General features: G+C 39.0%; 1 protein-coding gene across 1 annotated transcript in view; it reads left to right on the plus strand.

The window, feature by feature from the left end:
• PIEZO2 (piezo type mechanosensitive ion channel component 2) overlaps positions 1-14,739 on the plus strand; it is a 311,014-nt gene that overhangs the window by 169,244 nt on the left and 127,031 nt on the right. The window contains exon 6 of the mRNA XM_082754254.1: positions 14,423-14,633. Within this exon, the coding sequence (XP_082610380.1) occupies positions 14,423-14,633 (211 nt within the window). The remainder of the gene's footprint in view (positions 1-14,422; positions 14,634-14,739) is intronic.

Below are 14,739 nucleotides of genomic sequence, written 5' to 3' on the forward strand. Positions count from 1 at the left end.
TTGTATTCTGAAATGGTTTGTGAGCATGACATATGCTACGTAAATTTACTTTCAGGAAACTAAACAATTGATTTTGAAGTGGAAAAGCTTCTGTTGTTAATGTCTTGAGAAAACAAAGCAGAATGTGGAAAGTGATAGATTTGCTACTGGAGTTTTCGAATTATTCTGATTGAACAGATGATCACAGCAGTTGATCACAAGGTGTTTTTTCACCAGAGCTGCTGGTCACCTCTGACAAGTTTTTGTTACATACATTGCTCAGTTTCTTATATAGCATCCATATTTCCAAACTCTGTATTGAAGAATATCAGCAGCATTTGAGTGATCATCAGAAATGACTCTCTTAGAGAAGAGAGATTGTGCATTACATTTGTGGAATAAGTTACCTAAAACAGTGGTTATACAAACAGTGGAATAAGCTTGATGATGATTTTTGCGAATGGTTTAGCTGGAACTGTTGACGTGCTGGTGAGAAGAATGGCAGAGACACTGAATGCAGAAAATTCCACAGAAAGAGGGAAACGATTTTATAATATTAAAAGCCACAGTGGGAATTTAGCCCAGGGTGCAGAGGGATTCCCACTACTACTCTTAACATGTTTTTTATCGGACTGTCTAGCATGTCTTGCGTCTCATTTTCTCTCTTGTTTTACGTATGGGAGGAATGTTTTTTTTTCTTTTCTCTCAAAACTCAAGTTCTAGGGGAGACAGTTAAAAGTTGCTCACTTCCAATAGAAATTGCTCTCTGAAGTGGGTAAAACATTTAGGGGATCATTTTGGTGCTACTGGAGAGGGGCAAAAATCTCTGTGTGTTGCTATGTTGTCTGGACTGTGATATTGCCAGCAGCTAGGCAGGTTTCTAGCACAAGACAGATCAGTGTCAAGACTGTGCTTTACATTCGGTTGCTTATAATTCTTATGGGCTCTCCTTACATCTGAGAATTGCCTGAAGATTGCACCTTTTAACTACACACTGGAGAATACGTAGACTTTGGTGTGATCAGAAAACATGAGGTTTTGCCCTGTCTCCGGGAAGCCAGTTTTATCAGCTTTAAATCTGCTTTATCACTGGAGCGGTGCAGAATGGGTTTAGCAGCAGAAAAGAATCTGGGGCTGCGTCCATAAGAGCAGACACCTGAAGAACTGAGAAGAGTGGCTAATTGGCACGTTTTGTGTTCAGTCTTTCTCTCTTAAAAGAGCTACTTTTTACCAAAGTGGGCTCTGAGAGACTTTTATGAAGCCCTTGATCTCATGGATAGAAAATATGTTTGCATGTGCATAAAACAGGAGTAATCTGATAGCAGAAACTCAAAAGAAAGACAAAAGGACACGCTGAGGTTCCTCTGAATCTAGACAATGATGTTTAAATACTCACTTTTGGGTTAGTTCAGAGCCTAGAGTCTGGGTAGGAGAAGGGAGCTCAGTCTTCTGGAGGAGATGGGTTCTGGCTGCCAGGCTGCATTCAATAGACTCTGCCTGGAATGCAAGGAAAAAACTGAGCTAACCAGCACTGATCACCCAGAACAGAGGGCAGCTTTAAATTGGATGGTCATAGACTCGCAGCTACCTCAAGGCAATCCACTGGTGCAATTAAATGTGCCAGAATATTCCACAAAGGTAGAGTGTGTGGGAGAAGAAAGAGAAAACTTTGACTGCAAAGAAATACTTATGCTGGGCAGATGGAAATCTGCATAAATATATTTTACTTCTTCACATCAAAACCCAGCAAATATTATTTATATTCTGTGATCTGTATGTATTATAGATTATTTAGTGAACACAGCAGCTGTGTTTAGATATAGTGGCACCAAAAATTCTTCTTTTTTTTTTTTTTTTTAAATGTAATAGTTACTGTCATGTGAGGTGATCCCCAGTGCTTTGAGAAATTCTGATCTTCACAGCTGAAATGATGGATCTACATCAGAACAAACTGCTTGTTTTTTAAAAATAGAGTGAAATGGAGAGTGGAAAATTAAATACCCATTAAACACATTTTTCCAAACTTCAGCTTTCTCTTTGTAGGTGTCTGCATATAACATCCTGGAATCTTTTCTGCCAGTTAGGAGAAGGCTGCAGAAGCAGCTGAATCCGCTAGGAATTGGCAGGGTTTACTGTAAGGAACCTAATGCATATGCAGAACATGCAGCTGAGTGTCTGAATTTTCGAAAATATTGGCATAGTATGAAATGAGCCCAAATCATGTGGGTTTTACTTGATAATTTTCAATTCTTCATTAGTAAAGTCCACTGGAAAAGGCAAAAGTAATTGATCAGTTCTTTGACTTTGGCATTAGCTGGCTGTGTCTGTGTATTGCCATGGCTCTGTACTGATGCTGTAACTCCATTGAATTAGCAAACACTAAATGAGTTACAGCAATAACTGCCCTACAAACAAACGCTTCAGGAGGAGTGTTGAGCTTGGTACTGTGCCTCCAAGGGAAATAGTCCTGGGTTTATTAGACCAACGCTACAGCCAATTCCAGAGTTGAAGAGATTTTGCTGAGAGTTCCTGCCACCATTCATCAGAGATTCATGATATGAGATTTTGTTAAGAATGCATCGGCTGATTTGGGCAGTTTCAACAGAACTGTAAGAGAGGTGGCTTTTCAGGTTGCCAGATGCCTCGCCACGGGTAGTTCTGTACATTAAGAAATCAGCACTCTGACTTACAAGCAAAAGCAGAGAATTTGTTGTACAACTTTACCTTTTTGTGTGATATTTCTTACCCTGAGCAATTCTCAGACCTCTGCGGTTTGGGGGAGCATGGAATACTTTGGAAACAGACTAAATTAAAAGAAGAATGGGTAGTGTTCCTACTCCTTCCAAAATTAACATATAAGAAAACCTTAAATAATTGCTTTAGTATTTCTGAAAGTGACCTTTTCAAAGCTCTGTGTGAATCCATCACATCTCAGTTTTTACATGGATATGCAGAAAAAAATCCTGGAGTTGAGTAGCAGTTTGTGGTACTTGACTCTTTGCTGTACTTTATCATGGCAGTAGCCTCCAGAAACCAGCTGCAGAGCACAATGGATCGGATTGCTCACAGGTTAAGATGCAACTCAAAATGAGAAAAAGTATCAGAATCTAAATTAAGGACAACAAGGATTCATTGAAAAATGGATGTCCTTCTTCATTATACTGCATCTAACTTTAAGGGAAACAGATCTCCACCAGAAAAGTGTATTCTACAGAACAGAATTAGGGGGAGGAGGTTGGAAGGCAGTGAGAGACTCTCAATTATTTGTAAGTAACGCTATCCCAGGAATAAGCAAAGAGTGTGGTTTTAATTAACAGTGAGTCATGAAGTAGGAAGGTCTGCCAGATACCAGGCTGCAGTCCAACTCATTACCACCCTAAATGGTTGCACACTTGGAGCAAACGTGTCTGCAGGCCTTTTTTATTAGGGCTCAGAAAATTTAAAGCAGGTGAATTCAGCTGGAGACAGGCCCGGATTGCAAATGCCGAAAAGCACAATGCCAGTCACGAGGTGTAAAAGGTGAAAGAAAATGAGAGAGAACAGTCAACTCCCAGCTGCAGCTGAAAGTATGACATTTTTGATTTGGTGCAGATGGTGGCTTATATGCCAAAATGCAGATTCAGTATATACAGTCTGATAGGTATTAGAAAGGAAGTAGCTTTTTCTCGAGACCGTGGATGAATTGCCTGATATCATAAGTGACAGGGAAAAAAAAATCCTAGTGAGATTGCATAACTTCAGCTTTACAAGAGGTGTTGATCTTAATTGAAATAAACAGTTGTAGTCTTCAGTGCAGCTTCTTCCATGGCACTTGCTGCCTTGCCTGTTCAAGCTTGTTTCTCATCCACGCTCTTCTAGAAAGTGAAGGGGACCGCTGGGTCTAGACTTCATTCCATAATCTGAGGCTAGCATGATCCCAAAGCCTTCGCCCCTCTCCTTTTCTGTGGAAGACAGAAATTTGTTTGGGACCTCAAAAAGAAAAAGAAAAAAATACCTAGAGGAAATTGTTTTAAAATAAACTAAATTGTGGGAAGAACATGAGGAGAGCTTGGCTTGGGCTGGAATTGGGAGATTCTCACTTCAGCCACAAACTTGTTTTGTGTCCTTGAGCCTATTACTTCACCTCAGCTTCTGTGTCCCTTGGCAAACAGGGACAGTCATAATGCTGTTTTCCAACTTTGTCTTTCTAAGCAGTAGACTGAGAGGCTAGGGCTATTTGTCCTACGCCTACATCAGGCACGTAGTACGTTGAGAGCTCTCTTGATCCAGGTCTCACAGTGCAACTGCGATATGTACTGCGATATGTATAGGCAAGCTCTGAGAGCTACACATGTTCCATGCTTTGTACAAGGACTTCAAAGTCTAAAACTTGCCCATTTAGACCAGTGTCCTTGCTGTACAGGAAATAGCTGATACCTTGTGGGTAACCACAATAAGCAGATAAGAGATAACCTGTTTTCCCCATCTCTGACATTGCAATTTATCCTGATCTCTCCTAGTAAGAGACTGGCTTTAATCCTAAAACATGTGGTTTCATATCCCTTCCAAAAATTTTATTGTTAATTATAGCTACTCTGGATAATCTTGTTAAACATATAATTATCCAGTCCCTTTTAAAACCTCATTAATTTCTTGGCTTAGGTAGCATCATGAAGCAAAGACTTCAATGATTTAATAACTCCTCTCTGATTTTCTTTTAAATTTAACACCCTTTAATTTTATAGAACATCCCTTGTATTACATGTTGTAAAACAAGGTGAGATGGTATAAGAAAAATTAAATTATTTATTATCTGACATATTTTTTTTCTTTAAAAGGTAATCCCTGTACTTTTTTTTTTTTTTTTTTTTTTTTTTTACATTTCTTTGGTCATTTTCATTATTTGTTCTCTGAAACAGATGTAGTTCTGCAATATCCTCTTGAGCTACAGGTAATATCAATGCCTCAGCATTACAGGCAAGGTTTATTGTTGATCTGAATGATGGCATTATTTCATTCTTTGTTAGACTCAGAGACTGTTAGATTGGGTGAATCTACTAGTGCATCATCTACCTGAACATCCTGTGTAATATGAAGAACTAGTTCAGACTAGGGCACAATTTTAAGAAAGATCTTATGTCCCATTCCTTGTAATTGCTGATGCCTCACTATTTTTTGTGCCTGCAGGTCTCCTTTGAACTTTTTACAGTGGGGCCCATCACCCTGTTTAGATGATCATCCTATTTTTCTGGGATGAGCATAGTTTTATTGAGGTTATTTATTGCTTTGTATTTATCTTAATGTAACTTTATTTTATCAGAATCAAACATTCACCTGCCTTGATTAGCTCTCAGTGACATGGAGCCCTATGTCCATAACTTCCCTAGACATCTCCTGTATGATACATCTGCTCCTTCACTATTTGCTTTTCTTCAGAGACAGTAAATAAGTATTCCAGCTATTGCAGAAAATGCTACAAGTGAGAAAAGAGGGAAAAATAATTTTTCAGATAGGAAAGGAACTTTTGGGATTCTTTTAGCTTCCTGATGACACCTCATTTGTTTTTTATTTTTTTCCTCTTTACCTTGTCTTTTTTTTTTCTTTTTCATTGCCATTTCTATTTACTATAGCATTAGCTCACCTTTTCTAATAAAAATTATAAATGTTACAATAATAATAAAATATTATTATAAACATTATAGACATTAGAAGTATTTCTTCAGCTTTGACCTCTGGAGAACTGGTCCAGAACCAGTTAGTCTTAGTGTGCTTCGAACGTGGTGTGAGTAAGATTTAATACCTTATTTCTGTGGTTTAAAGACAGTAGGTGAGGTTCCCTTATCACTATGCTTGCAGTGTTTGTAGTAGTGAAGTTTGCCAGACCTTACCCAGCTGCCTCCCTCAGTAACGACTCAAATGCATCTTATCTTAACAGGGGTCAAAAGTTTACAAGTTACATTAGCTTCTTGTTTGATGCACATGTCTTTGGATAAGTCTTAACGCAAATATGCAATTACACTACAACAGTGCTTCAGCAACATAATGTTGTATAGTGCAATATGTTACGTTTTACCAAATGCTGTTAGCCTGTTCAGCATGAAACCTGTCCTGTTTAGCATGCACCTGTCCTGATTTGGTTAGAAAGAGGACAGATGTGTGATGAAATTATTCCTGTGGCAGCTCTTCATTGGGCTTACTGGTTTGCCCTCCTAACAGTCCTCAGTTCTGAGTGTTGAGGTACAATGCTGTCAGCCAGGAGAGCAAAATACTGGGATATTGTTTCCTTTGGACATTCTAAGTGATGAATAACACAATTCAAGAAGGGATCTGAATTGACTCTCCTAGTGTTTCAGGCAGCTGTATCATACAATTCCCTCTGGAAGGCTGGAAGCACCATCTTGAACACAGGGCAGTTTTTCTTCATCCCATTGCTCTTGGCACAGTCATGTTCTATAATTTTGTTTTTCTGGTGGTTAGAAAACCTCTAATTTAGGTTGTACATGTATTCATAACTGCATTATAACCCTTCTAGTTCGTGTGCTCTTTTGATTCAATATATTCTTTCCTTGTCCAGCATTTATTTCCCTGATATTTTGGGAGAAAAGATTTATTTCTTGGTTGCTTGTTTTGTAAGATGAAAGAAGTCAAGCAATTTTGGATCCTGTTGTAGGTTAGATATTCTATTCTCCTGTTCATCCCAGTAATCTGTGGCTCTATAGAGCAGTACTAGAAAAGTACACAGGCTACATCTATAAGAGCTGAGGCAATACTGCAATAACCACAGCATTCCAGTTGGGCTCTTTATTGTGCTTCTCAGCAAGATGGATAATGGTACAATGTGTATATTTCTTAGTCCAGGAATTACTGCATATGGGTGCTATGCAACTTCACATACCTGCAGTAGCTCATTTAGAGTTTGTACTGAATTGTGCCTTGTAGTCATAACCCGACTCTTCCTATTTCCTTTTCACTAAAACACCATGTTTAAGCATCTCAGGCCAAACCACTAAATTCTGCCTGTGAGTTCCCTTCTCTTTTGCATTTGGCTTATATACCTAACAGCTTTTTGAAGCTGAGATGTGAAACTGTATTTCCATATTTGCCAAGTGAGTCTTGTGCTGAAATCACTTGATGTTTGCTCAGGTGCGGTAGGTACATTGGGAAGTGAAATAATCTTTGGTCCTCTCAGTACAATATCTATTGTATACAGGATTTAATGAGTTGTCTTCCTGTTATGCTGCTTCACAACTATGGTCGTTTTTCTTTCTTTTTCTTTTTTTTTTTTTATTTTTTTTATTTTTTTCATTTCCTCTGAATCTCTAAATGACTCTTCCAGTAAATACCCTGATCATTTTTTTGTAATGAATGACTCTTTCCCAAAAGAGATTTTGCTATTGCAATTCATGTCAATCATTACTATTAAGTCCTATAAAGACATTGACAGCTATTTTTGATGGCACATCCCTGCCAATTTTATGTAGTTCTATGTAGACTGTAAACACAAGATTTAGCATGTTTTAGATCAGTTATAAAATTCTTAATTAAGATCATAGGACTTAAAGTTAATTTAGGACTTTTCAGTGTAATATAAATTTTAGAGTACCATTCAAATTCCAAAATGCCTCTCTCTTATTACTTAACAAATGCTTATTGCAGTTGTCTCACATTTGATTAGTTCTGCTCATTTAGCAGATTTATTTATTTTCCCTGAAGTTATTCAGTGAAGTACTGATTGAGTATAGACTGCAGAGTCCTGAGAGTGGTTTTCTTCTTCTGTCTGGGCTTGTGGTCCACAGCCCTCCCTCCTCTATGCATGTGTAGGGGAAGGTTCTGTTGACCCATCTGAGCTTGCTTTGGACACTAAATGAACACTTCTTCTTAAGGAAGATCCACTTGCTGGGCAGCCCCATTTCTACAATTCCCCAGTTGAATGACATGGAAATTATTAGTATGAAAGTTTTTGTATCTATTCTGTGGTTGAAAAAGCAGGCAGGCTCCTATTCTCACATGTTGATGCTTTAGGAGGACTGTGGAGTTCCCCACTTTCTTGCAAAATTAGAAATTCAATAAATGATTACCTTAGTGTGGTTTAGTATTAATGGCAGGTTAAACCTCCAGTCATTTATATTCCATAAGGGTTTGCAGTTCCTTTGATGGTAAAATAAATAGCACTTAAATCTCTGTTTCCAGACTCATAGTTGGATCTGTCTAGAGAATATTATGTTATTCTGATTAATTTTTCTATATGCATTTTTAGGGTATATTTAGAGCTGCTGCTGCTACTACTAGTTAGGTAATGAATTCCTCCTAGTCCTGTAACTATCTAATTTCTTAAAATTTATATTTAAGAGCTTTTTGGATACAAAAAGGCTTTTTGAGCAAGCTTAAAAGTAGGAACTGAGCCATGTTTTGATATGGTCCATCTCAACTGAGTGCACCAGCTTAGGCACTGTGAAGGAAATTGAACTAAAACCATGTGATAGTAGAGAGGGAGTCTATTCCTATAGCTCTTCTGGCACTAACATGGTTGAATCATATGGCTTGTCTCAGGTGATTCCTAAACCCAGCAGTTCAATATGTGTTACATTTTTTTTTTAAATGAAGGGGAAATCCAGAAGATTGGTCATAGTAACAGCTTGAATGGCTTATAAAAGATGTCTAATAAAGTGTTTCTATGCTGCTCTGTCACAGGTACAGAATAAAAACACGATCTCTAGCTAAAGGTGACAAAGTAGTTACAAGGTAAGGCTGCTGCGGAGGGGGCCCAGGAAGGAACAGGCTCCAGAAAGCGTCTGCTTGCTGGGGTGAGTTCTGCAGCCCTGATGGTAATGCAGAGGCAGCATGAGTGTGCTTAAATCAGCGAGCTCCAGCCCTGCTCCTCCAGAGGTTGTTCCAGGCTCTCGCTCATAAAGGCCCTGTGCAGAGTGCAACCACAGGACGGGCAGGTTGCCTTGGGAGCAAGGGGTTGTCAGCCCTGGGGGTGCTGCTGGGATGCGTGGTTTCTGCCATCTCAGGTACTGCTGCCTGCGTTGGTTTAACCTGGCAGGCAGCTCAGCACCATGCAGCCATTTGCTCACTCCCCTCCGGTGGGATAGGGGAAAGAATCAAAAAGGGGTAAAAGTGTGAGAACTCATGTCAAGGACAGCATAATAAGAATAAAAATAATAATAATTAAAAAAAAAAAAAAAAAAAGACAAGTGATGGACAACATGATTGCTCATCTCTCAACAACTGATGCCCAGCCAGTCCCCAGGCAATGGTAGCTTCCCTGGCCAAATCCACCCTTGGTTTTATTTTTCAGCATGGTGACACACAGTGTGGGACATCCCCTTGGCCAGACTGGGCAGCTGTCCTGGCTGTGTCCCCCCCCCCAGCTCCTGGTGCACCGCCAACCTCCTGTCTGGCAGGGCAGCATGAAGAGCAGAAAGGCCCTTGGCTCTGTGCGAGCACTGATCTGCAGCAACTGAAACATCCCTCTGTTATCAACACCGTTCTCATGAAAAATCCAAAACGTGGCACTGTACCAGCTACTAGGAAGAAAATTAACTGTATTGCAGCTGAAAGAGGACACTACTACACTACTACACAATCTAATTGCAGGTCGTATTTCTACTGCCTGTGATCCACACACTGGAAAAAAAAAGTGTCATCTCAACATTGGCTTGGATAATGAGGCTCATCACTGCAACTCTCTGTAGCTTTTCAGATGCCCACATAATATACACGTAAATTGAGCTGACACAGCAGAATCCATTTAACCTTTGTTAAAAGTTCTGGAAGCAACATCTTAAAAAAAAAAAAAAAAAAGTTGGCAAAGTTCACCTAGCTGTACATTTTTCTCAGGCTTGTTTTTCATTTTCACACTCCTCTCTGTTTATTTCCTGGTACTGGCTGGGAGGAAATGTCAAAATACTGCAAAAGAAGCTATTTGTACAGCATTTATCAGCCAACTGGAGGGAGGAAGCACCTGAACTCTCATGAGAACTTACTCTTGTGAGCTTAGCAGCACACGCTTGAAAGGTGCTGATAATTAATGCAATGCATTCACAGGCATAGAATTTGTGTTCATTTGGGGAGACTTACGTATCCTTAGTTAGTTAAAATTTTGTTGCTCATTTGGATTTTTGAATCATTGCATTCCTTTCCTTTCTAGAATTGTAAAGTCAATAAAAAAGCAAATTTGTGAAATTGTGTTTACAGAGACAATAGCAGTAAACACAGGTACAAAGCAAGGAATGTTCTGAAGCAAGAATGGGCTTTTGGTTGGAGTTAGAGCTTCCTGTTAGTAAATATATCTCTGGGACTAGAGGATATCTTTATGCAGCAGTGTTTATACTGTACCAGATGAAACATGTAAAAGTTTGATGTTAATAAACCAGCCCCCAAAGTAGCTAATGGACATTCTGGCCCTGGCTGCAATAGTAGCTGCTGTAGCTGCCACAGAGGCGATACTGTTTCCCTGCCTGTGCTCTATCTCAATTTGGCAGTTTAAAAAAATGTTTTACAATAAATACTCCTGGGACTTGCACACGATTGCTGAAAAACCTAAACTGCATTTAGACTGTTTATAAAAAGTCCTGGGGCCCTGCTCTGCAGAGCAAAGGTCATGGAAACACATGTTTATGACTTCACAAATGCTCTATACTCCGTGAATGAAGAAGTTTATTTGATTTAATCAGCATCCACAGGGATCCTGTAATTGCATAATAAGTAATTTATTATGGAAGTAAAAGTATTTTTCTAACTGTAGCCTATGTAGCATGGGTTTGTAGCTTTGGACTAATCCACGTAGTAAAAAGAGCTTTGCAAAACAGTCTGACTGGAGTAATGGTGTTCTATGATGAGCGTGTACTTGCATGGCTATTTAATCATCAGAAAGTGTTAAAACAACAGGCACATTATCACCATGCTGGATGTAAAAGCTGTTCACTGTTTGCCTGCCATTGGCAATTTGAAGTGTTTGATGTGAAAAGCTGGAAAACTGTCGCAGCTAATCCAGTTGGTTGGTGGTGGATATGAAACCAGGGGAATCCAAAGTTTGTCTTTTTGATATACACTGGAACGTGGCCTTTCAGCTACTTCAGAAAAGGAACACGGCCTTCCGGCTACTTCACTTCACCTTGGATACCAAATTGCAAAGGGATATGCTTGTATACAAAAAGTGAAACCTATGGTTGTTTATCTCTCAAAGACTTTTCACTGAAATAGTCATTGACTAGGGCATGAATAAGACCACTACAAGATAGAATAAAGGTAAGGACATCCTTAAAAGCACTTCTGAATAGCAAAGAGAGATGCAGAAACTGATCAAGTTTGTTAGCAGAAACTAACCCCCTAATTTGTGCCCATTGCCTCTTGTGGTACCCAGTAACTGTAGAAGAAGAAGCAGGCACAGGCTCTGAGCCCCAGGCCGCACTTGTGTGCTGTGCGGGTGGCCAAGCACTGGCACAGGCTGCTCAGAGAGGTTGTGGGGCCTGGCAGTGGTGCTGGGTACCCTGCTCTGGGTGGCCCTGCTGGGGCAGGGGGCCTCTAGGCCAGCCTCACCAAACTCGTCAACTTTCAAGTTTTTAGCTATGCTTAAAATACCTCAGTTCCTGGAAAGTTTGGACCATCATCTCCTTCTCATCAGTATCCTAGCTGAGTGAAGTAGTCTCCCTCCTAGTGCTTTTCCTTGGCCATGCTGTTTCATGTGTGTCAGTACCAGATTATTAATGTCGAACTGTTAAGACAAAATGTAGCCTAAAGGTTCTTCTGATCAATGAAACAAGAGTGATTAGTCTTGTCAAGTAAAAAAAAAAAAAAAATATATATATATATATATATATATGATCCTTCTCATCATGATAGGAAAATCTAACAAAAAAAAAATCTGATGACAGCAAGGTGTGAAATTCAGCTTTCGGCACCTGCGATGAGGGGGAAAAGACAGTAAACATTAAAGTCCCAGCTTTCATTGGGCTGTTTTTATGTGATTTTCTTACTTCTCTGTCCTTGTATTTATTTTGTTCTTGAAAGTATTGCATTTTTTCCTCCAATTTATACTTGAAAATATTTTAAATGTTACATTTTTCCCTCAAGAACTTCTACTTCCATATGGATAATATATTTTTATTTTCTCTTGTGACTCTTCAGACTTTCATGTCTTGTTCCTGCATATATAAAGTACTATATTAGCGATTTAGACAGAACTCCTATTCACTCTAAGCTGTAGAAAATGTATCACTCTTGTCTTCATGTTCAGTGATAGAAGAAGACTCTTGATAGAGAAGACTCTTGTCTTCATGTTCATGATATTCATACAGATACCTGTCCTCAAAATCTCCCTTGGAATATCTTATTTTGAAATTATTCCTTTCACGTTATTTTAAGTAATTATATGTTTTAATGCTTACTGTCTTCAGGATGTTGAAAGCTCTAGCTGAGGAAACAATGGTCTCCTTCACACAGGTACATAGACCTTTGTATAGCTGGAGTGTTGTCTCATAACTTCTAAATACCCAGCAATCCCGCTGATTCTCTTTGGTTTGTGGTGTGAACACTGTTGAAAGTTTCACTGTTCACTGGAAAAATATTAAGCTAAAGGCACAGAGCAGTAGAGCCAGTCCAGGAGGAGCGTGACTGAGCATAAGAGGACTAGGAGAGGAGCAGATTTATCTGGTAATTACAGCCTAAGCAGAAGTGATTATTACTTTTGCCCTTCTCATTGAAACAGCTGTAGTAGAATTGAGATCAGCATCTATCGTTCAGACTCCTGTCACCATTGTTTCTGACTATTTAAGTAGCTCCTGTCTAAACAGGAGCTCAGAAAGGAGCTGCAACAATGAACAGACTGTAAACTTCTTTGTGCTGCATGTCCTGAAATACATATAGTTAGTGAAATAGCCAGTTATGTCCAAGAGAAAGGTAGATTTCCCAGATCAGCCCTACTGCATTTAATACATATTTCATTGTCTGTGAAATAGATGCTCTTGAGAATGAGTGGGCTTTTTCTGGGCATTCACAACATTGGTAATGTTCCAAAGTAGGAGGAGATAGTTGGCACCAAGCTTAGAGGTGAAATGAAGGAGCCCAGAGAGAATTTTTTTCCCTTTGGGAATCTACATAACAAAATGATACTGAAGAATTTGGTTGAGTTAAGCAGGCTTAGAGTTCAGCTATTCCTACTGCAATCTTATCTGTCAGTGTGGAATTTTTTGCTGCCAAAAGTCACCAATAAATATAACATTGCTATTCTAATGAAAAATATCAATAATCTCTCTTTCTCACTTTCACACACACAGATACTGCTTGGCCAGAACATTAGCTAATATAAATTCAGATTAGTGCCAAAGAAGCTATGATGTATTACAGAGTGAAATTCTGGCTTGAAACTATTACATTTATATATATATATAAATATATATATATGTATATATATATATGTATGTATGTATATATGTATACATATGTATGTATGTATATGTGCCCCTTTGTGCCACTGTGAATGACTAATATTTCCATAAATGGTATCTCTGGGTGGGCCTCCTGCTAATCCTGGTGATTCTCACAGTAGGTTGGTGATTTAGTCTGCATCACTCAAGAGCTCTGTATGTCTTCTGGTCTCCAAGATACGATGGAGACTTGATGGTGAAGGCCACTGCCAAATCCTAACAAACCACTCAAGTATGAGAGACCTTTTCCCATTTCCTTCTTTTCCTTTTTCCATTGTGCAGTTCTAAGCCACTGGTCTCATTTCCCATGCTAAGCTGTTGCAGATCACTCAAGCTTTCACTACTTCTCTCCTTTTGACTTTTTCTCCTTTTTTTTTTTTTTTTTTCTTTTTTTCCAACATCAGCCAACCTCATCATTTCTCATTCTTTCCCCAGGTCTCTGCTGGACATAGTTTTTCTCTCCCAACCTGCCCTTCTGTCACCCATGAGCTATCTGACCATTTATCTCAGCCCTTGTTGTTCTGTCTCAGATCATTCATGCTCAGGTTTTGTGTTAGAAGTCTGAGAAAGGGTTGAAAAGTGAGGTTAGCTTAGGAGCATCAACCAGAAAGGCACTTTGGCTTAGTGTCTGAAGCTTATATCCAAAGAGGAGTTTGAGATTATACATTGCAAGATGGAAAGAATGCTGAGCAAACCAGATCAAATTTCATATGAAAATGAACATGCAGCCAGTTGTGCGTGTGTCGGAAGACTGAAGTCTTTCTGAGACAACTCTTAACATCCTTTTCTCTTGATACAGATCTGAAGTGGGAGCCATCAATGTACAACTCTAGCTTTAGTACATCTTTCATATTTCTCTTGTTCCTTGCATATAGTCAGAGATTATAAGAAGACTTAATTTTTAAATATTTTTAATCTTTTTTCTTTTTTTTTTTTTTTTTAATGTCAAACCCCTTTCTGTCTCTTTCTCTTGCATTCTCTCTCTCTCTCTCTCTCTCTCTTTTTTTTTTTTTTTTTTCCCCCTCCTTTTTTAGGCTGTAAGAGAAAAGTTGGAGCCAGATGATGCTTTGATGTATGAAGAAGATCTGGATGATGAAGACGGTGCTGAAGGAGAATTTGAGGAAACGATGAAATTAAAATTGCTGCGTAGAATCGCTTCCCTTGCATCCAAACTGAGGGAGTTTATTGGCAACATGATAACCACCACTGGAAAAGTTGTTGTTACAATTTTACTTGGTTCAGCAGGTTGGTGCATTTGAAAAATTTCCTCCAGAGCCCATTAGATTATTAATTTAACAAATGAGTTTTCAGCGCTTTGGCACCTGCGGGAATAACAATGGAAATTTTTAAG

Source organism: Aythya marila (genome assembly GCF_965140915.1).
Source record: "Aythya marila genome assembly, chromosome: 2".
NCBI classification, from domain to species: Eukaryota; Metazoa; Chordata; class Aves; order Anseriformes; family Anatidae; genus Aythya; species Aythya marila.